Source organism: Fringilla coelebs, assembly GCF_963513975.1.
Source record: "Fringilla coelebs genome assembly, chromosome: 4".
Classification (NCBI taxonomy): domain Eukaryota; kingdom Metazoa; phylum Chordata; class Aves; order Passeriformes; family Fringillidae; genus Fringilla; species Fringilla coelebs.
In genome coordinates, this window is record NC_140032.1 from 32,472,751 (window position 1) to 32,500,331 (window position 27,581).

General features: G+C 42.2%; 1 protein-coding gene across 1 annotated transcript in view; it reads left to right on the top strand.

The window, feature by feature from the left end:
- Window positions 1–902: 902 nt before the first annotated feature.
- The window catches only part of ENPP6 (ectonucleotide pyrophosphatase/phosphodiesterase 6), a gene marked incomplete at its 5' end in the record, with an annotated part of 29,298 nt that continues 2,619 nt past the window's right edge, over window positions 903–27,581 (top strand). The window contains 6 exons of the mRNA XM_084204522.1: window positions 903–1,158; window positions 11,041–11,220; window positions 17,157–17,268; window positions 21,500–21,641; window positions 22,549–22,728; window positions 25,000–25,137. Of these exons, the coding sequence (XP_084060648.1) occupies window positions 903–1,158; window positions 11,041–11,220; window positions 17,157–17,268; window positions 21,500–21,641; window positions 22,549–22,728; window positions 25,000–25,137 (1,008 nt within the window). The remainder of the gene's footprint in view (window positions 1,159–11,040; window positions 11,221–17,156; window positions 17,269–21,499; window positions 21,642–22,548; window positions 22,729–24,999; window positions 25,138–27,581) is intronic.

Sequence of the window (27,581 nt, forward strand, 5' to 3'; positions counted from 1 at the left end):
GTGCAGTTATGGTGTACAACAGGTGCTGGCTTTGCACTAGAGGTATAGTTACGTTTCTGTGAAGAAGAACCTTGTGGTGACTAAAATGTGAACACTTTTTCGTTTTTAATATGAAATTAGGCACTAGCCAGTACTGAATATCTAAATAATATCAACAGCCAGAAAATAAACGTATCAATTGTTATCGAGCTGAAGCTAGAATTTTCTGCTGGTGCATTAGGAACTGGAATAGTCCCAGGGCAGCACAGAAGAAACCGAGAGGACAGGGACCTTTTCAGGGACTCGCATCCAGGCAGAAGAGAGCCTGCTCAGCTGAGCTCTGCGGTACCGCCGTGCCATCGAAACGCTGGACCTCAACTCACACATACTGCACTTCCCAGCTGGGGAGATGCTTTGTCTTAACCTCACTCTGAGTTCTATCAGAAGCCACAGCCGGAGAGATGCGAAGAAAGCCGGCGTTCGCGCTGCTGGAGATGTGAGGCTGTGTTTCAAAGGCTGCAGAGACCCCTGCGAGCCGCAGCCCGGCGCGGAGCGGGGCTGGGCGGTGAGCGGGCTGCGCTCCGCGCCGGCGGCGGTGGGAGCGGGCTGGGCGCCGCGGCCCCTCCTCGCCGGCGGGCAGCGTGCCCGCACTGCCTCGGCAGCGTCTGCGGAGCGTCCTGAGAGGCACCGGTTACTTTTATGCTGGGTGTTCCCCATCGGTGCGAAGCATTTTTTCCTGCAGCTGGGCAGGACCAAGCTCTTCCCTCAGCTCGAGGTAAATCATCTGCCTGCAATTAACCTGTGACCTCCCACGCCCGGCGCGGGGCAGCGCTGTAGCTTTAACGCGGGCGCTGGAAGGGGAGGGGGACAGCAGCGCCAGGTCCGGCCCCGGAGCCGCCGCAGATCCCTCTCCGCCGCCTGCCATGGAGAGCCGCAGCCTCCTCGCCGCCCTCCTGGCCGCTGCCCTCGCCGCCCTCCTGCCGCTTCCCGCCGCCTCCTCGGGCCACCGCAAGCTACTGGTGTTCCTGCTCGACGGCTTTCGCTTCGACTACATTGATGACAGCGAGCTGGAGGGTCTGCCGGGCTTTCGGGACATTGTGAACATGGGGGTGAAGGTGGATTACATGACCCCAGACTTCCCCAGCCTCTCTTACCCAAATTACTACACACTGATGACGGGTGAGTACCTGTATTTCTGTGCTGCGATGCTCCTCAGAGCTGCCAGCTCCCTGTGCCAAGGTGGAAGGCAGCTCCCTGTGACTTTTTCTTCCAAAGAAGATATAAAAATAATCCAAGTCGTGCTTTTGCACTGTAGCATTACAGCCCAGAATTGTTTCTCTGAAATATGTTCCAAATTTGGAAATGCCGCCTGCACCTAGTTTTTTAAGTTTTTGCTCATCCAAGGTGTAGCTGGGTCCCAACCTGCTGCCACCTTAGAATCATAGCCAGCTCACCTGGTAAAAGCACCAATGGGGCTACTGCATTTATATTTAGAAGATAGAAACAACTGGGACTACATGGGAAATGAATACAGAGACTGCTCAGGGGCTTTAATAAAAATGCATGTGAACTGAGTGTGGTTACCCTAAGAACTTATTTTCAGTCAGCAGGTCTGTTTTGGCAAGTTCAGCATTAAATTTCTTTTAAAACTTAGTAAATTTTCTGTTTTCTTAACTTTGCTACAAGTCCTCGTATCCGTAATAATTCAAAATAGCCAAATGGAAAAACAGTCAGGATTTTTGCTTTTTCTCCCCTGCAGTTTTTCAGAATGTCCAGGGAAGGCTTTCAGAAAAGTGAGAGGACAGTCACAGTTTTCATGATGTTGACTTGCTTTTAATCTTACGTGGAGGACACATGATTACAGTGACACTAGGAAGGTGCTGAGAGTAGAGCTGTGCCAATTCCTTCAGAAACAGAAACCAAGGAAGCAAAAGTTAAATAAAAAAAACAACAAAACCCAACAAAACAGGTTTGTTTGTTTGTTTTTTTTCTTCTGGAGTTTGCACTTGGATTTTTCTCTGGAGTTATTGAATAAACAGGAGTTTCCAACCAATGAGGAGGAGTAAGAAGATCTATCCTCTCCTAAGATATGTGGCATCTTCCGCTATTCTTGGAACAATGCAGTGCCCAGTGATTCATATACTGCTTGCTGGGAAAGCAAATAGATGCCATTGTAAGACCAAAATCTGACATCAGTTGTGCCCAGCTTGTTTTGAAACTGCTTAACCCCATCTTCCCTCTCTCTCAAGAGAAACCCTTTTCTCTTGCTCATCTCTGATCAGAGAAGAGTATAAAAGCATCACAGGGTTGGTTTTGATTCTTTTTCATTATTTGGTGCAAATATATGAATGCAGAATAAATGTCGTGACAGAAAACAGAAGTGTTCCACTCCAGGCCATGTTCTTTAGGTGAACATAGGCAAACCAACCTAACACTTCATAGGGACAAAAAAAATTTGGATGGAGTTGTTAAAGAGAGAAGAAAAGTAAGTGACATTTCACTCCTAACCACATTTAGTCATCATTCCTATTAAGTGTGTATATATGAAGTGAAGTCTATCAGCCTTTTGAAGAGTTTTGAAAACATCCTACTTTGTACTCACAAAGAAGGAGTTTTGTTTTCAGAGATAAAACACCACTACTGGACTTTTCATATTTTTAGTAGAGTCTTGCACCTCAGTTTAAAGCAATAAGATAGTCTGTGAGACCAAACTCAATCTTCTTGCAAGTCTCCTAGACTTTATGATAGGGATATCAATGCAAATGCAATTTAATTTGAAACAGCAATTCACCTCCCTAACACATGAGTCACGGTAGTATTAAGTAGGTCAGGAACCAATTGAGGACTAAGTTTAGGTGATGAACATTGCCCAGAGGAAGATCCAGGTCAGCCCTTTGACCCTTGGGGTGTTAACTCCATGACTGTGTCTTGGCACGAGTGCAGGGTAAATCCCATAGCTGCACTGTTCTTACCCTTTGGGGCCATGGTGCCATTTCCACTGAGATTTTATGGGATGGTGGGGTTAGAGCACATGGCAGATGCAGTGTTAAGCTGTGTTCAGTCTGCATCCATTAAATTTGCAAAGCTGGGACAGGTTTTGGAGAAAATTCAGCATGGCAGGGTGACACAAGCATCATGCCATAATCACCTGCTTAGGGAGTGGCAAGCTACTGTTTACCTGGCGTACTGTATGGGCATAGGGAAGCTTTCTCACCAGCCTTGCAGCCCCTCTGCTGCAGGCAGACACAACTCTAACTGCTTTTATTTCGATTTGTGACCAGGATGTATGAGAGTTAAATGCTGCCATAATTTCTTCTGAGAAATCAGGAACAAAATATTCTTCATGTCTTGTCCTACACTGCTGCTTCAGGAGCTACTAAGAAAGTCACATTTTAACTTCCAAAACATTGTATTTGTCTTCATAGTATATTGGAGTCTTTTAAATCAGTTTAAGAAATTGCACGTTCCCACCCCTAGCTTGTTCATGATATCCCACTTTGGGTTTTGTTTGTTTTTTGTTTTGATAAATACTCCCGTCCCTTCTTTTCTCTGCTCATTCCAAGGCCTTATGGCTCCACATCCATTCAGGAGCATTCATGGCTGCCCGGTCTTGGACAAGGTGTGCATAGAAGTGTTGTAGTTTGTGTGTATCTGACTTGCCTCTATTCATTCTTGTGAGCAAGGCCTTTCCCTTCGCCCCACATCCATGCAACCTTCGGGACTCTAGAGCAGAGTTGTTACCAAATGGGAGAAGTTCTCCCTTGTTTTTGTGGCTTTGGAGGAGGACAGTGGACTTTGCCCCTCAGATACCATCACTGTTGGGAGTGGTCAGTCTCCTCAGACATGAACTCACCTCCTCCTCCTGCCCAGACCCGCAGGCAGAGGCTGTGGAGATCAGCAGCATCCACCCCAGCGCTTCTCAGTGCAGATGTCAAGTAGATGAAACCATAACTGTTGACCAAAAGCCACATATCTAAAAGCAACTAACTAACAGATGCTAACGAGAACCCCACCCCTTTTCTGCTGAGGTGAGTTGCTGGGTGAAGCACTGACCCAACAGGACAAACAGGGTCCAGCCTGGTGAAATTTTGAAAGGAAAACATGGGAGGGACGTGACTTGCTTGTGCTCATGCAGTGCTGCAGGGCTATGGCAGAGCGCTTCGTGGGTTCCCCTCCTGCTGCTATTAACCTGTGAGAAGATACTTCCTGGAGCTTCCCCAAGACACACAGAAAGCCTCAGCCCAAAGTCCAGAGCCTGCTTAGAGGTCTTTTCCTTTCCTACCCCAACTATGAGAAAGAAAACCAGAGCACAGAAAAATGTAAAATCACTAAGTAATCCAGATTTTGGGATGAAGCTCCAGTCTTCCTGCAAGGCAGGGCATGGCATCAGGACCTGCTATTTGCTTGAAGAAGCATCAAACAAAATCCAAATCAGGGCTGCTGCAAAGGGATCTCACTGACAAGCAACCAGAGAAGCTGTTTTCTTACAAAAACCTGGTGCTGTGCAAGGTAGCTCACAGATGTGCTAGCTTAAAATCCAACTCTTTGAAAAGCAGTCCTCTCTGGCAATTTCCAGTATGCTGTGTTTCTTAGTATTGGCTTCTACGGTGCAAAAAGACTGGTTTTTAGGTGGTTGGTTTGCTTTCTGAGCTGCTAGACTGAATCCTACCTGTTGTGCTGGCTCTCCATGGTGCAGTTACAATATTGCAATTGTTAACCTGAAAAACATGACATGGAGAATTAGGTAAAAGGAGATGTTGCAGCTGTGACCGAGCTTTTGCAGGACTCTTTGGGCTTGGCAGAGGAGGCAGAAGGAGTCCAAATATGTCTATTCTAAAAGGCTCCCTTAATCATACCATGTGCTGTTTATTTTGGAAAGGAAGGAATTAAGACTGCAAACCATCTTGGGTTGTTATCCTGTGAGGAGTTTTTAATTTTTCCCTTTCCCTGCTGTGGCCTGGCTCTGCAGGGAGCTCTCATGCCAAGTTCAGTGGAAAGTCTGAGGTCTCCCCTGTAAGCACTGCAAGCAGGAGTTACTGCTTCAGAGCATTTCGTGCCACGTCTGTCAAGAAAAGCTGCTTGTGCTCTGGTTGGGTCTCCCTTACCTGACAGCCTGTAGGTGTTGGAGGGGTGATGAAGGACTCCCTGCAGCCCAGCTCTCCTGAAGTCTCCCCAGCTGAGAGTACTCAGGGGCATCTCACATTTCCAGCCAGCATAAACATGAACAGAGAGTATCACATCTGAGATAGAAATCCAGAAAGGATTTCCTTTCCAAGATTGTAACTAGAAATGAAGTCTTTCTGGCAGGTCTTCTGTGTGGATGTGCCAGCTGCCTGGTCAGCTGTGCAGCCCCACATCCAAGAGTCACATTTCACTTGGCCTCCATGGGAAGCAAAGGGAGCCCCTGATTGCAGAGATGGGTGGGCAACTGCTTGGAGAGGAGCCAGCAAGGAGCCTCCATGTGCCTCTTTGGACAGGACCTGATCTTAAATAAGTGGCAGAGGGGCTGTGAGGTTCCCTGAAGCTTGAGGGGTGGAGGAAAAGGTAGACTAGAGGACATTTCAGTCTCCTGCACCCAGAGTGGCCTTTGCAGGAGTGCCCAGACTCACTGTCACAGATTGATGATACATTTGGGCATTGTCTAAAATACAGGGGTGGTGTGTAGTGTTTTCTCAGCTGCTGCAGCTCACCCCTACATATGCCACGACCTCTTCCTCTGCATAGCAGTAGGGAATGGGGTGACATGGCAGAGCTCCCACAGATAGGTGACATCAAGGTCCACTCTGCCCGACTGAAGATTTCTCCCATCTTCCATGTTTCAACAATCTTCCCTCTACTCCTCACTCTTGATGTTGGCATAAACTGCTGAGGGGCTTTGGTGGATGATGCCACAGTCTAACAAACAGTCTACATCTGTTCTCCCCTAAGCACAGCAAATCAACATACACTGCACCCCATCTATTCCATGTTTTCTGGGAGAAAATTCCCTGTGGGCTCCCAGCCCTGGAATCCCCTGCAGTTTGTTTGATGTGCACCCATACTCATATATTTACTGTTTACTGTGAGAGGTTTCCTAGTTAAAAGCACAGCAACTCCAGGCTCCTTCCACTCAGTACCTGAAGGAAGCCCAGCCTGGTGATGGTTCTAGTGGATGCCTCTTTTCTGCTGCAGTTAATGGCATCCTGACTCCAGCCTGGTCCAGAAAAGGATGCTGACAATTTCTGTTCAGCAGTTAAGCAAGTTCTTAACTATGTAAGTGATACCTGCATGTTTTATGAGGAATAAAAAAATGGAAGGATAGGAGTACAGCAGGGAATTTTATTACATACACATGAACTAAAACTATCACTACTTCACTGCCCAAGCTTAGAAAAAAAAAATCCAGGACACAAAGTGTATGATGACTGACAAGGGAAAATGACTTTTTCTTATTGGTCCTCTCAAACAGATACAGATGCCAGCAGCAGCAGAGATGTAAATTATTCTTTTTGTGACATAAAGCCCTGAAATCAAGTCTCTTTCTTTTCTTGGATTCATTACCTTTCCATTTCTAAAATTCTGTATTGGGAAGCAAAAGAGCATGAGCTATGGTAATACTGCTAAATAGAAAGGGTACTATCCCAGGAAAAACAGGCTGGAAAAGATAGTGGGAACCAGGAGGATTTTCTTTTTCACATTCTTCCTCTCACTTTGTTTACTCACCACCTGCAGAAAGGCTGCAATGCCAAGTGTCAAGATTTTTCTCTTTCTCAGACAAAATATTGCAAAAATCTGTGTTTGCTTCTACCAGTTAAAAAATTGGAAACACTCCTAAAATGTAGAACAGAAAGTTTTTTCTAACCCAAGTTCAAGTAACAACAATGCTACAAATTAAAATACAGAGTTTTTTCCTCCTTATTCGCTACAATCTCACAGCTCCCAACTAGCATACCTACTGCCAGCTGTTGGCTAAGTAGACATACACGTATCAAGGTATTTCTTAGCCCAGAGCTGAAGTCCCTGTCAGAGGCTCGTACTCTGACTAATAATGCAGGCAGCAGCTTTGTCCATTGTTCTGCCCCGTGCTTGGAGCTTCAGTGCCCTCAAGTCACACCCAGCTCTGGGGGTTCAGGGGTCCCAGAGTGGTCTCTGAGCCCACCACAATTCAGGAGAACAATCAGCAGCTCGGAGTCCTGGCTCTCCAAGGACACAAGCGCTGACTTCCCACACAAGAAAGCATCTGCAAAGCCTCAGCTGGATGATTTATTAGCAATTTTTGTGCACCCCATCCGTGGCCTCATGATGAAAGCATTGAATTAAGAGTTTCAAGCTCTTACTAAATGAATTCCCTTTAGGGAAAAAAATAATGCTGTGTATAGCAGAGATTTTTTTTCTGTGCTTTTTGATGTGATCCTCCTTGAATTGCAAAGTCTTGCCTGACACAGGCTAAGGTGTTCATGCTTTGGCTTTGTCTGATTTTAGATGTCATAAAAATTTGGAAAGACTTTGCCAGCAAACTCCCTTGGAACATGAATTGTCCATGCACATCATGCAAGTACTGTTTTTACTTGGGGGTCTGCAGATGGTAGGGCTACTTTGCCCAGACCAGCATTCCCCCGAGACTTCTCACAAGCTCAGGCCTTCTCCAGGCTACTTAGGGTTTAGCACAAGGGTTTTGTTTTTACCCTGTGGTCTTTCTTGTCAAAGCAAAGCAAGTGGGACCCATCAGGGGAACAGCAGAGCAGTGTATATATCAAAGATTAGTTCCTGTGGACAGCAACTGCTATATCTGCTCCAGAACAGGAATATGGTGCTGGTGACTTTTAAGTCCTGCTTTCTTCATCCTTATAGGAGACAGCATGAGCAGAGCAGAGTATTTCCCAAGGCAAGTCATCCAGCTGTTTGCATGGAGGACTTTAACTCTTCCCCAGACTGTATAGCCCTGTGGCAGCCTTGCAGTGCTTGCATCTGCCCCCCTGACTCTTGTTACTTTCCATAGAGTGGGGACATCGTGGTGGGAGATGAGAGGAAAGGCCTCACCATAGCAGCAAGGCATATCTATAATATTGCATTTAGCTAAATGCAGGTACTGATGTTCACCATCAGATTGTGGTACCTTTGCTGCATTGGCTAATACACACACTGTGGGCTCTCTGATAAGTCTGGTTTGCTCAGTGCAGAGATGGCAGATGCCCCAGGAGTGCACATGCTGGTTTCTGGATCTCACTCACAGCCAGGGCAGGGTGCACAGCACTCAGCATTACTGTGCTGCTGATGCTGCTGCTGTGGGTGGCCCAGTGGCTGTGTGTTCTGCTGGCTTTTTAAATTTCGTCTTTGTTTTGCAGAGATTCATTTGAATGCTGACAAAAGTGCCTGGAGACATGGGAATGTGCTTTAGACAAATGCTGTATGAAGTGTAGTGTCCAAGTAAGCTGTAGCATGCAGACTTGCAAATGCTTTTGTTGGCTCTCCTCCAGAAGGATACAGCAGTTATCATATTCTTGGGAACTATACTCTCTTTGTTTTCCTCTGTTGCTTGAGGAAGGAGTAATTTTTACTACAATTACAGTGAGTTTAAATAGTGACATCTGTATGCTGAAATTGCTTTCTGCCCTGTTTCTATTTTTGAAACTCTGAAGATAACATTTGATTACTGAGGAAAGCTGCAGTAATGGAAGAAGTAATAAATTCTGAATGTTATGGTGACTCTCTAACACCATGTTGCTATTTTGATAATGCTTCAAAAGAAATACACCAAAAGTAATTTTCTTAGGCTGGAGAAAACAAGTGAAAACAGGATATAAAGAAAAAGGGTTGGACAGGTGACCCAAAAGAAACTTGAGAAATGGCCTTAATTCTGTGTACGAGTATCCTGGGGGGAGGGGGCAGGGGCAGAAATTCAAGTTATTCCAGGGCTTTTCAATCTAGTAAGCAAGGCTCAGAATAGCCATGGCTGAAGATTAAGGAAGGTCAAAAATAAAATTAGACATCAGGCATACTTTTGAACATTGTTAACTGATGACAAATATTGGGAGGAGCAACTGAAGGAAGATGTAAATTGCTTGATTACTGATGTCTTCCAAGGAGGTCGAGGGTCTTTCTGAGACAGAGGCCTCAGGTAAGCAGACATGAATGGCATTAAATGGTCGTGTCTTTGATGTGTTGCTCACCTGATCTTCTTTTCTGACCCTGTGAACCAGGGATGTCTGCAATGTAAACTGATGCCTTACAGTCTTCTAGGCCTCTTTTTCAACAGTAAAAAAAGGATTTGGAGTCCGTAGAAAATTGAACTAAACTAATGTGGAGAACAGAACACTGTCCTCTGTATTAGTTCAAAGAGTTAATTAAATTTCCCAACAATACCACAAAGAACGATCTCCAATCTCTTCCCTAAAAAAATGGACAAACAGCAGACCTTAAGTCCTATAGGATCAGTAGCAGCTAGAGCTCAATAATTCTATATGAAGACTACACTATACATCATACAGACCCCTAATATGGAGGTTTCACACTGATAGAGCTTCAGCACTGACCTGTAAGTTACCCAGGCTGGCACAAATTGCCTGCTGCAGTTTATCAGGTTGGTAGATGCTTAGGAATACATGGAATTTGAGAAGCTGAGGTTGTCCTGTAAATTGTACAGCTGTGCTTTTGATGCACTACAGAGACTTCCCTTCTCTCTCTTTTGAGACTTACAGAAACAAGAGCACTTGGCAGCCTGAAGAGAACAGATTGCTGCCCATCCAATCCACCAGTTCTCCTATATTAAACCTGTTTGGGTTAGTATGATAAGTATTGACTGCCACAAACTCGGACTACTTTTTTCCTCTGGGAAGAAGGAAATGTTCTGCATAATTGAAATACTTTTTAGTAGGGAAGGAGAGTTCAAAATCCTTTTTTAGATCACATGCTCCTAAAGTATACAGAGTCCTCTGCTTGAAATGACATCTTTTCAGAACAAGAATATCAAGGTTATTTCAGTTCTGATCACCATGCTCAGGCTCAAAATAATCAAAGCCTGTTATCTGGATCCCTGCAATAACATGACTCACCAGCTAATGAGGACAGTGTCTATCACATGCTTCAGTCATTGCTTTTTAAGATATGTAAATAAGGAACTTCCAGTACAATTTATTCTTCAACATTTCTTTTCCCATTTATGTTAATTCATCTTCAGAATAATTATTAAAATATAGCATCTTCTCTTCTGACAATTACAAGAAGTAGAAGATATCTCTCAGTTATTATATACTAGTTTCTTCTAATATGAAGTTGCCCAAGGGCCGCTCAGTACAGTAAGAGGCCTGACCATGTCTGATGAAGTTATTGCTATGCCCACAAGCAAGAACAAAGCATGATCATTACAAGAAAAGAAAAGAAAAATGAATAATAATGGAAAATAACAGTAACATATAAACATGTTTGCCTAGGTTTTGCCTGTTTGCAGAAAAACAATGTGCCATATGGATTGAGGAAGGAGAAATACAAATTTCTCAGTCTTTGTTCTATGTTTCTAGATTGTGCTCTTATCAACTTCTATTCACAGCTTGCTTCCCATAGCAGGTTGTGAGTGCTGATGGGTTCCTTAAAATGGCCTCAGACTTGGCAAGTGTTGGGTGTGTAGAAGGAACCAGGTGTCAGCCAAACATGTGGCACCTGTGGGCTGCTGCTGACCTAGTTTGTGTGTGGGGCTGGATTTGAAATGTTGAGCAGGACATGGGGTGCAAGGTTTGTTTCTTCTGGCCTCAGCTGTCTAAAATTCAGCTGCCTGAAGCTGAGCAAAGGCTGTGATCTTTCTCTTATCTGTTTATTTTGATGGGAACACAGGGGGCTGACAAACTTCAGCAACAAACTTTTGGGTGTCTGAGCTGGGGCATTTAGTAATCAAACTGTAGCACCTCAGTGAAAGGTAAGAGTCGGAGATTTGATGAATGGTTGCAAGGTAAGAAATCCAGGAATTTGAGACAGGGCTTTTCAGCTGATTTGCTGGGATGATCCAGTAGTAGCAATGATGGTGCTGTCAGCATCCTTCTACTGAAGAACACCAGTCTGATTGTGCTGCTTTTGTCTCCACTCTCGAAGGTCGCCACTGCGAGGTCCATCAGATGACTGGAAACTACATGTGGGACCAGAAGGCAAATGTATCATTTGATATTGGTGTGAATAAAGAAAGCCTGCTGCCTCTCTGGTGGAATGGATCAGAGCCTTTGTGGGTCACAATGATGAAAGCTAAAAAGAATGTTTCCATGTACTACTGGCCAGGTTAGTATGTGAAAAATTCCTACAATGCACCTTGACATCTGAGCACTCCATATGCTGTAGGAATGGCTCTCTAATTCAGTTCTGAAATACAGGTAGGAATTTTATGTGCTTTACTAACCAGGCATAGAAATGAATTCGCTTTTCTTTGGCCATGATAATTTGCATATGCTGAGAAAGGAGAAGACTGAAGTGTCACTAGAGGCAGCTTTCCACTAAATACTAGCTTCAGGAGGGTGCTGGTTTGAAGAGCATCCCCTCCTCCATCAATTGCTTTTTCCTCTTGCCCACCTGTAACTTCTGCTGTGCTGAGTGGTTGCTCCATGAATGGTTCATGGTCCAACCAAAGTTAAACAGTAACCACCCTCCCCCAATACTTCTTTGGTTTTAATCTGGAAATTTGTAGCTGAGAACTGAAGATTATCTGCTCTGTGAGGACAAGAAAATCCAGCTGAAAGCAAAGCATGCTTGTCCTCTGGTCCTCCTTCATTGTTAATTCATCTGTGGTCCCAGTTGGTCTGAGTCTGGGCCATTCATTTGGAGGGACTTGGCCTTTCTGTTTCTCATTTGTTAGTATTGGACCACTGGAATGACTAAGGATGTGTAATAATGAGTCCTTTTTGTCAAACAGAAGTACTGTATCCCCTTAGACTACATGTTTAGGGACTCACATGGAAATAGATGTCCCAGCTGAGCAACTAGACCAAATGCCTTGCAAAGCACCCAGATTCTCAATATTTTTACCTTCTAACTGCTGCCTACTGTAAGCAGTCTGCAGATATCCTCAATGTGTAAGCACAGGCTGGAGGACCAGAGAGCTGTTAGGAGGGCTGTACTGAGCACAGCCAGTGGCAGCAGGGCAGTGGCAGCTGACTCATGCCGTGGGCTCCTGGCCAGCTCATCTCTGCATCCCAGTGCACATGTGCCTGGCCACAGTCTTTCCATGCAATGTGGCTAAGGGTGTCCTGGCAGAAAGCCCACGATTCTAAGGAATGGGAAGAAAGAGTGAACCAAGAAGAAAAACATTGAAAAGCCATCCAGAGTGTTTCTACAGTACTGAAAAGCAAAAAGATCTGAGGGTGACAATATTGCCTTATGGACTCAGAGGCAATTAAAGAGTTTACATCAGCCCTGAAAAAAGGCTGCTTCCTACTGAAGATGTCTCGAGTGATCTAACAGCAAGGCAAATAGTAGGATATAGAAATTATACAAGAATGTAGGAATTCTTCTAAAAATGTACAAAAATATCTCTTTCTGTAGACTATTCATTTTTAACTACTATTGTAATTACTCTCAATAGGTATAATTATGTACTGAATAGATGGAACAGCCTACAGAGAGCTGCTGAAATCCAAAAAAAACAGTATTACTTTCCATAAAGTGCCTTTGGACTTCACCTAGCCTCTTAATGTTGCCCTTTGAGAGTGTTTCCCAGGGAGAAAACATATGAGGTATATATATATGTACGTATGTATGTATCCCTGTACATAAATGTTTACTTTTCACTCTGCCTGCAATTTCTAGCTGAAAATTGCAAGAAACAAAAGAGACCCCCTTTCACCAGTGCTTACACTCCTAAGTGTATGCATTGAACTCTCTTATGACACAGAGAGGGAATTTTTGCATGGATCTGGCATTTTAGCTGTGGACTGTGACATGTAACTCTGTCTATCCTTAATTATTTATCTGTGATGGCTGACCTTTGGCAAAGCCATCAGTGCTTCAGTTCAGCAAAAGCATGAAGCACATGTTTATTTTAAGGGTACTCATGGTCTCAAAGGACACATTGGCCATACAGGGTCAGACAGAGGAAGCAGAGTGAAATGTGGAACCACTGAACTGAAGTACAAGGCTGTTGGGCTGTAGTAGGACTCCAGGTACAACTGGGGTGAACAGAAGTCACTCCAAATGCAACAGCATTTGTTACATTTTCCCTATATGATTTTTTCCCAACCATTTTCTTGTTCCATAGCAAGGACAAAATCCTTTCTAAAAATCTTAGACCTATAATTTTAAAGCTTAAATTCTTAACAAGCCATTTGAATGGGGAGCAATACCAAACAAAATGAAAATAAACCCCCAAGATTAAATAACTAAGGTGAGTAGAGGTCCCACAGGCATTTGCACTGCGTATGGTCTGCTGTTAGTGATTAGCTTCCCAGCCTGAAGATACACTGCTGCTTAGTAATGAATCTTGCAATTATGATAAAGATCCAAAAAGGAAAAGTTTGGGAAACTCTGAATAGGAACTGCACTATATAGCCAAATTCATCACACTTTGTTCTGGAAGATGATATTTTCTCTTTAGCTATCAGTGAAGACAAACAAGATCAACGAACCATAGCAAGAATGTATTGGAAATGCCAGAGTGCTGATTCCCAGGATTAACTTTTACCAGTGTCATTTCCTCCTCAGAGCCAGTTCCAAGCTTTGCAAAGGCTGAACCCAAAATCTGCGGCTTCATTTTCTTCCCTGTGTTTCTCTCGGATGTGTAGTCACTGCCTAAAGAAATAAAATCCAGACCCCAGCACACAGGAGCCCAGAACAGGAGAGCTCTCTGATGCGAACAATCACACAGCTTTAGCTGTGAGCCTGACATAAGACCAGCAAAGACAACTCATGGGCAGAATGCATCTGAGATCTTGTGATTCTAGAAGCAGAGGAGCCAAACTATTGCCATGCTGGGGGTCCCAGACACCACTTCTGCCAAAACATAAGGCCTTGCCTTGTAGGGACGTTTTTCTCCTTTTTTCATGCTGTGTGTGGGGTGAAAGGCACAGCCTCACCCCCAGGTTGCCTGTCCAAAGCACTGCTGCTCCGGCAGGTGGAGAATGCCCAGAGGAGTGCAAGAGTATCCTGGTCAAAACCTTGGAGTGGTCCTCACCCTCAGCCCAGTAAGTGGCGTCATCCCAGATGCTCAAGTTCCTTCATTTTCCAGCAACCCATGCAACTACTTCAGCTGAAGGGCAGTGACAACTTCTCTAAACACTGAAATGAGAGACAGAGCGGGGAAGAAAAAAGACTCTAAACTCAACTTTTGCCATTTAAACATAATATTTACCAGACCATACAGCTAGTCTGGAAAGTTTTCAAAATCTTCTGTTATGACATGAAGTGTCCAACTGTTAAATAAATGTTTAGAAATGTAATTTAAAGCTGGCAGAGGTTCAGGTCTCCATGTCAGATAGATAAAGAGAGGTTTATCACTCTAAAAGAAGTCCTTATTACTGCTCCAGTAGTTCAGGTTTTTAAATAAAGGTTTAGCATCATGCAAAACTATGCAAAGGTATCTAGCATTACACCCTAGTAAATACAGCTTAACTATTTGTAGTTTAACCAAGAAAAAGTTAGCATTCCCTTTGGCTGCCTCCAAATCTGTTTAAATTTTCTTTCCATAATATCTCAAAGAGAAAATTTACCATCTGTCCTGGCTTCTTCCAAAATGAAATTTAAATATTAAAGGGTCTTCATAGCCAGTATTTTGGATTTGTAATTAAAAACCCTAATTTAAGTTCTATTTATCATAGAGGCTTAAAAAAAAAAACCAAGGAAAAAAAAGGAAAAAGAAGCTCTTGGTGTCTAAACATCTTGAATTTCCAATGGTACTGTCAGCACACTTGAAGACCACTATTTCATGGCCAAAAGGATTGAATGATTTCTAATTGTTGCTACCCTGTAGTCTTTTACGTCATGCTCATCACTTGACAAACTAGAAATAGCAAAGATAGCTCAGAAACTAAAATATCCTGCATCCCCAAGAGGTTAATGCTCCCAGTTAAAATTATCTCATGAGTAATTCTGAGAAAAGTTATTTGAGAAAATTACAATCTGATGTCAGTATCTGAAGAAAAAAGAGGCAAAATGATCGTATTAGTCACTGGCTATGAGCAGGTATCCAGCTGAAGTTAAACACAAGGTATTTCTAACAACTTTCCAAATGCATTCTTAACTTCTTGCCTGGTTTTGGAGACAATCTTGAGCCAGACTCAAGTAGGAAATGAGAAATTGGCTCCAAAGTTCCAATTAAGTCCTGAAATACTAGCAAAGCCCATAGAGGGCAATTGCATCACCTCTAGCATCTGAGGTAGCTGAAAGCCCTTGTTTTGCTGCTGGTAGCACCTAGGACACCCTACAAAAGACTGGATCTCTGTGCCCTCAGGTAAGGGGACCTCCTGGGTATGACTTCAGGTCATTAATGGAATACATTTTTCTGATTATTTGGTTCAGTATCAGCTTGGACCCATCTCTGCTGCACAGTGTAATTTCTTGGGGACACTGTGTGCAGATGTATAGGAGTTTTATTGTGGGGTGACCTAGACAGTCAGTTACTGTCACATAATCTGCTGGCTGTTTATTCAGGATGCAGACAACTGTCATGGTGGATCATAGTGGAGAGATGAACACTGAGGTATTTTCATGCAGAAAGTGGAAGATTAAATCATGTGTTTGGGGCAACAGGGGAAGAATTAAAAGTAAGCACCATCCCACAATTTTAATAGAAATAAAAGTTAGATATAGCTTCAAGAGTAGGCAAATGTGTTTTTACAGGAAAATAAATCAGTTGACTACATTTGATGTTTATTATTGCAAATAATTAAATAATGATAACAAATGAGGTCCCTTGAAACACACAAAGCATGTGGAGACTGGGGAGCTGCTACCACAAGCAGAGACTGAATCTGTCATGTGTGCTATGGCCCTTCAACTTTTGGAAAGGATAATTTCCATCTGACTTATCTGGCTTTCTGCAAATCATTGAAGGTTTTAAAAATTTCCTAAGCTAAACCACTTAAGTGTTTCTAATTTTTCATGGTACTCCTGAACTATCACATCAGGAGACTCCCATGAGCTCACATCACGGGAGCTGAGATGCAAGACTGACAGACTCTCTTTATTGAGTGTCCCAGTAAGCAAACCACTGTAAATCACCTCTGTTGGTAGCTCTGCTTGCTCTAGGGCCCTCTCTGTACTTACACGTCCTTCTCACAGTCCAAGCAACAGGGGGACCCAGATGTACAGATTCAGGCTTTAGCTTAGAGTTGCCTTTTTGACCAGACCGTGTTGCTGTATACAGAGGCCATTTTGCAAAAGGTGGGTTTTTTTTGGTTTTGAATCCTCCTTGTGGCCCTTGTTTTCTGATGCATTTCTGAATACATCAGAAAATGCCTAACTGTGATGGGAGGACTCTTGGGTTCTGGAATGATAATTTGCATTAATCCAGTGTTTCTGGAAGCATACTTCTTTTAAATATTAATATTATTCAGCAGCATAGTAACTGGAGAGCAAAAGGGCAAAGAAACCTCACAAAAACATGTTTTTCTATGTTCAGGGCCATGTTCTCCTGTAGGATTTGTTGCCATAAATTTTTAGGCCACAAAACAGACTTTATTTTGCAAGAAAGGCTGCAAGTTACCAGGAGAGTTAATTGGTTTACACTGTTTTAATAAGACCTCCTGGGAAACAGATATAATAGTGGAGAGCCAGTATCACATCATAAAATACAGTTTATAGAGGATATTGCAACATAAGATACAGTGTGTCTAACTGGAAAGTATTTGCTAAAGTTTCAGAGAACAATATCTAAATCTATTATGTTGGAAGACTGGAAATGAGGCTATACAGCCACAGAAGTTAAAATATAAACAAGCTGGTGATTTAGGTGGAACTGGTCTGCTACGAGGGAATCAAGCGTTTTATTGTGGGCAGGTCACACAGAGACCTTCCTTTTAGAGAGGGAAATAAAAGGGTCCAATGTACAGTTTGCTAGAAGCACTTGTCAAACCAACCTCTCTCCCCTTTTCCCTTGCCAACCACATGGTTTCCTGCCGGGAAGGCATAAGTAATGTCACAGGGAATTTACAGACCTGAACTTGGACACCAGGGTGTGAGGTCTGTGATCAAGGTGAAATAGCAGAACTTACCACATTTTTTCCTCGTAGGCTGCGAGGTGGAAATCCTTGGAGTCAGACCAAGTTACTGCCGCGAGTACTTCAGTGTCCCAACAGACAGAAACTTCGCAGACGCCATCAGCGATGCCCTCAATTCTCTGTGGTATGTCACTGGATTTTTGCAGTGTGGGGTTTCCTCTCTCTGGGACAAATCTGTGGAATTACTGTCAGGGAGATTTTCAGGATGAGCTTCCAGGTAGGAAGATGAGGGCCAAGAGTGCTTTATAGTATCATCATAGAAACAGCACCATAATAGAAATAGACCCTTACATTAAGAGTGGAGGGAAAGATGTGCTCCTCTGTTTCTGTGTAGTCTGCAACAAGGAGGAGACATCCTGACTTAACTGCTTGTAATTTGCTGTTTCAAACAACTTCAGGATGAGCCTGTGTATGTCTATTCCTGCAAGAAAAGGCTTTGAAATGCTTATATTTAGAGAGGGAATTTGGAAATTCTGAAATTCAGCTCCAGTCACTTGTTTATGAGACTGATGCTTTGGCTTTTTCTTCATTTTAGAACATCTTAAGCCAAATATTTTTGGAGAGGGCAATAATTTTATGCAAATATGGGAATAGAAATAGAATAGAATAGAATAGAATAGAATAGAATAGAATAGAATAGAATAGAATAGAATAGATTCTATTGGAAGGGACCTACAACAGCCATATAGTCCAACTGATGGGAATATATCTCTCAGACAACTCCTAGCTAAAATGCATGCTCCAGACCCAGCTTTCAAGTTCCACCATCTCTCATCCAAACATTTACAAGAGACAATTCCACACAGGGTGTAAAATCAGGGGAGATTGCACCATCCTATGCAGCACCAATGCCTTACTTTGGCTATAACTAAGCTCATCCTTTTAAAGCTTTGTTGGTTCCATAATTAATCCAATCCTAGGAAACCTTTCTACTTCAATACTTGCAACTGCCATAGCAATCTGAATCCAAAAAGTTTTGTATTCAGGTGCTGAATGTTGATTGTTCTTGAAATTCAGGCTCCAAGATTATGAGAACACTGTTGGGGAAGTTGCTCCCAGTTGCACACTGAGTCCTGCTGCACTGATGCTCACAAATAAGTGTTGTTTGCAGCAAGTGCTTAGACAAAGGTTTCTGAGACCATGTGAGAGGTTTTATCCTGAAATTATTTAGCTTAGATTTAAAGAAAGTTACCTGCATGTGACATGAGGAAGCCATATGTGTCATAGGAGGCTTTCTAGAGCTTTCGCAACGCTTTTAATTCAGTGAATAAAAAACGGAATGGAAGATGTAATACATACATTGGCTCTGACTTCTGGTGGAAACCCAGAATTAATGTAGAAAGATTTTTGGTGTGGTATCATTTTGGGATGGGTCAAGATATACTTGAAGCTTCTTGCCTGGTTTCTGAGTATAAGGGTGCTCAGTGCTGTTTTTCAGCTCTGCAATTGTGAACATGGTTAAAAATGAGGCACAAACTGTTAAAAGTACCAGCCCTTCAAGCTGTTGTTTTGGGTAGCTGGAGAGTTTCAACAGCTAATTCTGTCCAAGCCTCAAGGCTGCCTGTTGCTGTCTGTGGTGGAAAACGAAAGGGACACAACAGTGTTGGTGGAACAACTTGCAAGAGGTGACAGCTGATGATTTCAAGAAAAGTGTAAATCCCTGCCACTAAGATATCATAAATAACAGCTACAGTCTTCTGAAGTGCCCGAATTCTACAGATCATCCCGGTGCAGCAGGAGGTCCTGTCACTGGTGTCTGTTTACACACCATCCCTGGTGAATTTCTTCCTGAGTTCTTTTCCTTTAAACTAAGCACTGTGTATCCAACAAGGTGGGAAAGAGGAAAAATGAATGATCTTACATAAGATTAATAATCAGGTTTGGGTGTAAATACTGCAGGGACTTAAAGTAAGGATGGAGGGTAGAAAATGAACAGATTAAAAATCTGGTAGGTTTTCCTTATTCTTTCTGTCATTCATCCTCTTTGTTTGTTTCTTTAAGATTTAGAAGAAGTTCCATGCTGCTGTGCCAGCCCATAAGTAAAGCCTCTGAAATGCTTTTATTGTAGTCAGATTCATTTAGCAGTATTTAGCATCTCCAAGTAGAAGAGTCTTCAGCTTGTCACTAGTACAGCTTTCACAAGTGCCTTTGAGTTTTGAAGCTGTTCAAAGGCTGGCAAATGCAGTGTGTTTCCTTTCCACACCCTAGGTAATTGGAAAAGCCCATTAGGCTGAGACTGTCCTTAGCCATATGTGAGAAAACAGCCTGTGGCGAGGGCAGTCTGTTGCCTGGAGCAGTGCCTTGCTCAGCAGCCCTAATAGCAGGTATTAGTAGTTAAAGAACTGCTCTTGGGCTCCTACCATTAGCAAACCTCGCAGGGACTCCGGGGTAGAGAAGTACCAAAGTCATCAGGGAGCTACCGAGCTTCTCTTGCAACCAAAGGAAATCATCCTTCCGTAATATTCTCCAGTCTTTTCAAACAGGTGCTTCAAGACCACTATTTGGACCAAGAATGTTCAAAACGAGGTCAAGCATTTGTTTTTGGCAAGTGAAACTAAAACCTCCCTTGAATCTTTTCAACAACTGTACCTTATGGGCTGTTGTAACCTACCTGCTTCCTGGAGAGGTGTCATGAGGTCTGCATTGTACTTGCAAAGTATGCTAGTAGAATATAAAATACTTTTTGGTGTTTCCATTAATGCTGTCCAACTTTCTTCAGCATTCTTTTCTAAGTCATTTATTTGGAAAGTTACTGGTGATGGAAGAAGACAGGACTAACAGAATACTTCTGTCTAAAGACAGAATACTTCTCCCATGCAAGCCATGATAAGGGTTTTCTTAGAAAAACTTAGAAAACCCTTTTTTTCTGTAGAAAAATAGGCAAAAATGGAAACAAAGCCAAGCCCCAGACGTGCTGCACCAAATCCTGCAAACTCCTAAGCATACTGCATTACTGGAGCATGTCCTGTTGAAGTAATTAAATATTCTTCCTTACAGCACTGAGCCCTCACAGAGAAATCTCACCACAGCCTAAATGAGATCACTTGCTTTATGCAATAAATCTCTTTCTTAGCTTCTATCTTGGTCAAAATGATAATTTACTTACGGGTGAGAAGACATAAATTAGTTTAAGTAGCTTATAATACAGGTACTACAGCAGAAGAGAACTATTTCAATAGGTTCAATGACTGTGTATGCAATAGAGAAATTTCAGGGTTAAATTTTAGAAAATAATTTATGCCTAATACAGATGGGAAATAATGCTTAAAATGAAACTGGGGAGAGGGAAGCGCCGCTTCATTTAAATTATTTTAAAATCTTGAAGAGTGAGGAACAACACTGTTCTGCAGGGCCAGCAGTGGAGAAATTCCCACCCCAGCAGACATCTTCAGCTTCTCACAGGACTGCTCCTCTGAGGCCTTCTACAAACTGAGAAATGTAAATGACAGACCCTAATTCATTCACTCAATCCCTCATCTCTGATTTTGCCTCTTCTGCCTCACTCCTTACACCAGACTACCCAGATGTCTTTAAACAGAGATGCTGGGCTAGCAAGTCTTTCTGTAGAGATCTTAATATGGATGAGAGCATGTAATATGGATGGCATGCTCTGCCATATATTAAGTACAGCACAAAAAGACTGGGTTTGGGTTCAGGAGTATAGGCTTGTGATTTTATCCAGACAACTTCTCTCAGGGAGATTCACAGGGAACAGTAAAGTGTCATGAAAATGAAATTAAGCACTGATGTGTGCGCTATCCCCACTAAAGAGGCTGAGAGCAATCAATGCAGAAAAGTGCGATCAGCTAAACTTGTGCAATTCTGAGATTACCTTAGTTTCCCTTGCTCGTGTTCCTGAATAAAACCCCCTTCTAAAATCTCATCCCAGTTCATACTGCTTGGTAGTTTGTAAGGCAGAGCACATCCTGAGTTGACCTCTGTGGTTTGGAAGACCTCACACAGGAGAAAGCCAGAAGTGCCAAAGTTTAATTAAAGTACATTTGACTGGTAATTCCCATAATCCTTTTAATGGGGGCATTCAGCACAGAAATCAGAATTTCTTTGTTATTAAAGGGAAAGCTGCCTTCCTAATTCAGAGGTTAGTAGAGGACTGCTAGGCCAGCCTGCACATGGCAGTTTCCACCTGCTGCGTCTGATGGGAGTCTCAGGCAAACTCAGGAGATTCTGGGTGTGAATAATGAGCGTAGCAGTGCAATAGGTGGTAGGACAGCACAGGCTGGAAGCAGAAAACAGGGTTTTGTGACTCTACATGCTTGTGAAGAAAACAATGCCAGCAGCCAGGAGCTCTCCACGTGTGTCAGCCTTTCACTCCTTGCCCTGTCTCCCACACCCAGCAACAACAGTGCCGAGATGGCCGCAGTGTACTACGAGCGCATTGATGTGGAAGGCCACCACTACGGCCCTTCGTCCCAGCAGCGCAAAAACGCTCTGAAGGAAGTGGACAAAGCCTTGAGCAACATGATCTCACTCATCAAGGTGAGTGGCACCCATAAACCCAGCTCCTGGGTGCCTTTGGAAAAGGCTTTTTAAACTGGTCTTTGTGGCACTGCCGAGAGCCTGTTTAACACCTTTAATTAACTGAATGCAGTGGCTGTAAATTTTTCTTTCCTGAAAAACAGGCTACTGAGTTCATGTGGAAGTCAAGGCACCATTACCCTGATTATTATTTTCATTGATGACATTACAACCCTCCTGGTGGATTTATACCAGTAGCCCCAGGAAGCCACAAACCAATATACATGTTGCTCTGTTTATGACTTGTGTTGCCAGCTGAACTTCATTGTAGGTGAAGGAATCAAAACTGTGTTTCCTAAGGTTTGTGGAATCAGACTATTAACTTTTGTGGAATCAGACTATTAATTTTTATAGTGGCTTTTATGACAGCATTCAGAACTCTGTACTTTAAACTTGATTTTTAAAAAGCATTATTGAAAAGATTTTGCAGTGAGAAAATCTTTTGGGTAAATGGCAGTTCTATGAATATTTCTGACAATGATAAATGCATGTTGGAGTTTTTATGTTTTTCAGGGAAGAGAGCAATATGCATCTTCAATTTCACTAAATATTAAAAGCTCTAATGCTAAGTGCTCATGTTTGGGAGGGAAAGAGAGAAACACCCCTTCCACAAGTGGTATCATGGCAAAATTGTTTAGGAAAAACTCTGGTGCTAACCTCTCAGACTGTTCCAGAGCAGCAAGTAAAAGTGGATGTCCACCGTTATGAGTGGTGGCAAAGCACATTGCAGGACATTGATGGACATGATCCTTCTGGTTAACTTCCACAGAAACAGTGGAGGTCAAAAGGTGATTTACATTTTCCAGCGGGCACAGACAGTGCCAAGCTCTTACATGGCCCTAAAAGTTGTCATGCACTTTCTTCACAGAGCAAAGGCCTTCAGAATGATATCAACGTCCTCCTCTTCTCTGACCATGGGATGACAGACATCTCTTGGGCAGATAAAGTGATTGAGCTGAAAAACTATATCAATATGAGTGATACCATACAAATGAAAGACCGAGGTCCTGTTGTGAGCCTCTGGCCAGCTCCAGAGAAGCATGCAGAGGTGAGTACAGTCTAGTTGTACCCCTCAACTTTTTGTTTTCTCAGTTTTTATGCCAATTGTGTCTTCTGTTTTCTCTTAACATCCAAATACTGCTCTCAGAGATGTGTGCAAAAATCAGCTCTTATAAGGAGTCAGACTTTGATCCTGTGACATCCTTGTGATGCTGGTTTCTGAAGGAAAGTAACACCAGGCAAATTAAAAAGCATGAACTTTCACTGTTACATGGCAAGGACACATGCTTTTAAACCCCACCCCTATTAGCTTCTGATAAATAGCTAAAAGATTTTAGTTCAAAATGCACTTTTAGGATTTTATATATATTAGTCAATTTATTGACACTCTAGCTAGGATGTTCAAATCATTTGAAGCAGGTTCAGGCATTCATATTCCAGTAAAATCCCACTGAGGAACCAACATCATTAGACCAGAATTGCAAAAAATATGTTTTTACAATATTGTCCTTGGAGGAATTTTTGATGAAGCATGTTGGATTGAGTCAACCATAGAAGCTCAATGCTAGAACTTCAGGGTTTTGAGAGATAAATTAAAACAATAGAGAAAAGATGTGAAAATCACTTGAAAAGAATGAAAACGTAATTTCTCTGACTAATAGACAAGTACATTATAGTTTATCCCAAAACCAATGCATGAGAAGTCATTACTGCTGTCCTTAGAATATAGATGAGTGCATGTACAAAATGGGCAAGCTGTTCCCCAGGCAAATAGTTTTTGTTTCTACAGTATATTTTATCCAGTTACAGTATATTGTAGCCTATGCAATTTTTAAAAAGAGAATATTTGCTGATCTTTGCACCCACATGGTCTCTTCTGGAATTGTGTGTCTGTGATACTGTGAACATTTCAAATTAGTGCCAGAACTGAAAGTTGTCTTAGAGGCATGCATGAGTAATTCACTCGCAAGTGCATCACAGGGAATCACAGCACTGATATGCTTAACCCAGAGCTCCCTGTTTTTGTAGGCCAGACCTTCAAACAAGGGCAAGTTGTAACTTCACATAGCCGTGGGGTTTCATCCAACAAAGCTCTTCAGCACATGCTTCACTCTCATTAAACAGCCTAATATTCCTAAGGAGAATAAAGTGCAATGCCTTATACTATGGTTTTGTTTCCTTCCTTCATTTCTTTTTAGAATTTCTTACTGGAGGCCTGCTTTTTAAGCAAAATAAAGTTGATTTTCAGTTTCCCAATAGCTAGATTCTCTATTTCCAAAGACTTTTAAAGAGCTATGTTTATGAGTTTGAGTGTATTATAACATAGTGGTTATCATCTCTAAGAATGACCCCATTTCAAAGCACCAGAAGTACCAGTGACCACTCTCTAGCCCCAGTCATGGTGGGAGAAATTGTGCCATCACACCCTGATGCTGTCCTTATGGTCACTGCACCTGGCACACCTATACACACAAGGGTAACTTAGCTGAAAGGCTAGTGAAGAACCTTTCATTCTTTGAAGAATTGAGCTATTTATTCCTGAAGATTATTTACATTTAACTTGTTAAAGAACAATATAGAGTCTGGAGGCTCCAATAGCTGTCTTCTCTTTGGCATATGAACATCTTTTCCAGGCACTTAAAATCTATTTTCTGAATAATTTGTGGTGTAATGACATTTGTGTGATTATATTCCAGACAGCATAATTAATATTAATAAACCACTTGATGGCATTGTGCAGATTCAAAGCTGCAGGCTTTGGCTAATTAATCTCACATCAGATAACTAACGAAGCAGATAACTGAGCACTATCAACCCCTTGATAGTGATTGACTGGCTAAGTGCAAGAAACACAGGTGAGGAGACATTAATTCTCCACTCAGGAGCACCAAGAGGGAATGAGTAGCAGACACTAAAGACTATATCACTTTTCTACACCTGTACACAGTCCACATGGTGCCTTTAAGTGTCTCACCACTTCACTCACTGCCTCCTGTGGAGGTGTGGTTTCTCCTGGTCTGTTTCTGTAGACTGGTACACTCACAGGTATACATTTGTGAGCATGTGTATTATAAATACACATAATACATGAATTCATGCATTCCTTATGATCTGAGTTTTTAGAATCTCCTAAACCACATAGGCAGGTTTTGTCCAGCTATGATCTTCTTTGGACAGGCAAAGTCCTGGTGTGAATGTGCTGATGATTAGCCATTACAGGGGATTAGCCATTCTGCAAATCCAGGTGTTTCCATGTACGCTTTAGTGTATTTATGAACTTTACAGACATATGGTGTTCTAACATTCATTTGTTTTGCAGATATATCAAAAATTGAAAGCTGTGGAACACATGGATGTTTATAACATACAGGATATTCCAAACAGGTTTTACTACAAAAAAGGAAAATTTGTGTCTCCACTAACTCTCGTGGCTGAAGAAGGATGGTTCATAGTAGAGGTAAAGTATAGAAGCAAAATACTTAGACAGGAGAGTGAAAAGGTGCAATATATTGCTGATCATTGAGTTAAAGTCAATGGGCTGACTACAAAACTAAGGTCAAATTCTGCTGTGTGCTTAAAAGAACTTAAAGATATTGCAGCTATCCTAAAGGCAGACAGTTAAATAGTCAAGATGCCTCTTTTTTCTCTGTTGTCTTAAAGCAGTAGTTGTATTTCACATTCCAGTTTTATTGCCTTACTCTTTTTTCCCCCCCTTGCCATCTACCTTCATTTCAGACACAAAAAGAGTGTTTTTCCATTTCAAGTCCTTACTGTCTTCCTCCTTATCCTTCATTCAGCAGTACCTTGTGGCAATTTTTTCTTTCTGGCTTTCCTCCCATCAGACTGTCCTAAAAATGCCCCATTTCTCTCAAGCCCACCAGTCTCAAAAGGGTTAGACTGGAGATTTACTCCTCAGAGATTCCCAGTGCACAAATGGAAAACCTGGGAACTTGTTAAGCAGAGAACCCAGACATGAAGAGATTTTTCATACTAACTTATTTTTTTACTATGAGTTGTTGTTGTTACTTTGTCCTTGTGTCACTACTGGGCACCTCCACATTACAGATACTAATTGCAGCTCAGCATAGCTCAGAGGGTGAGATAACTGTGTATTTTCTAAGGAGGTAAACTGAGCAGTGGTATTAAGTGATTTGCCCAAGGCCATACATGAAGTCAGTAAGTTGGCAAGAGAACCATGGAGTCCTGGGTTTCTTTTGTGTCCCAGCATAGTCAGTGCACGTTGTTGCCTTGCAGGTTATTGTAACTCAGCTGAGCATCTTTCATGGCCTTCAGAGCTACTGCTCACCAAGCTTTGCTCAGTCCACACTACAACATTTCTCACTAGCCAACATGAATTTAGCATAATAGTTTCTACAGCTGAATAAAAATGCACCTCTAAAAAAACCTGATGGCTTTTGAATACAGCTGGGTGAGTACCACATTTCTGATTTAAAAAAAATAAGTATAAAAAGACAAAGTTAAGATTTAGACAGGTAAAGTAGGAATCTGAAACATTTTCTCCAAAACTATTTTTAAAAAATACAACTAAACTCTCTTGTACAAAAGTTCAAAATAGAACGTTTTTACATATTCTGTAGAAAATAAAAAAGCACTTAAAAAATCATTGAAAGTCTGACAAACCTTAATAACAGTGCAGCAAACACTGCTGCTATGATAATTACTTCTGTCTCTCTGCCCATTCCTTCCCATTGTTTCTGATTTTCAAGAATGTCCTCTCATTAATGCTGTCAGATTTTCCTTCTCTTTGGTACATTTTTATTGTCTGTGAATGGGATATGAAAATGAAAGTTTCCTGTCATATTTTTAAAGAAATTATTGAGCCTTCTATTATACTTCCAGCCCAAACCACTGAAGAGAGGATGTACAGCTCTTCCCTGTCATGCTCCCAGGGCTTTTTAACTCTCTGTTAGCTAGTGGATAGCTAAAAGTTGTTTGAAAAAGAGGATTTTGTTGATGGTGGTGGTTTTTGAAAGAGACAAAGGGGGTGTATCTGAAAAATTGTTTTCCTCATCACAAAGCATGGGAACGAAGCCCATCTATGTTTTGGTTAAAGCAGGATGAGAAGGGATTTCGTGCTGTATCGAAGCTGATCTGCTCATGTGACCTTGTTCCCTTCACATGAGTGAGTGGTCCCCATCTTCTGGGCATTGCACACTCAATTTTCTTTCATAAGGAAGAAGACAAAAATCAGACAAATAAATTATTATAAAAGGAAAGGGATCCTCACTTAATCTGTTTTACCATGTGCATGAGCTGCAGCACTTGCCCGAAGTGGGAATGTGGGAAACTCTTTTGGGCATCTTCTGTCCTTCTGTGCCTGAGTGTGAAGGCTAGACCTGGACACTCTAGAGGACTGTGCAGCTCTTTCTCTGTAATTATCAGAGAAATTAGTGTCATGGGTCTGATGAACTGTCAGTTGATGTTCTTTGTTTTAAGTGAAATTCCTGCCAAGTTTTGGGGTCCTGGAGTGCCACATCTGTCTGCTGCTATCTCTAAGGAGCAAGGGACAGGAGAAACTCAGGGACAGGTTGGTGCAGCATTTGATCAGCGCCTAGGGACTGCTGCTCTTGACAGAGATGGCACTCTTGTAGCTAAGAGCTGTTGATACCAAGCAGGAGAAAGTAAGGAAGGAATTTAAAAGTACATCTTAAGTGCAGTATGGACTAGGAAGAACAAGGTTTATAACGACAAATTAATAAAGCATAGACCCATTGAGCAAGGAAATAAAACAGAGCATAGGCCATAGAGAGTGGGACTGTCTCAGGTCAGAACCAGTGTTCCCTGGAACAAACCTCATTGCTTTAATACAAAAACAAGTTGGGAGAAGAAATAATAATTAGAAAATATCTAGTAAGGGGGATATTTGTATTATTAGGCTGA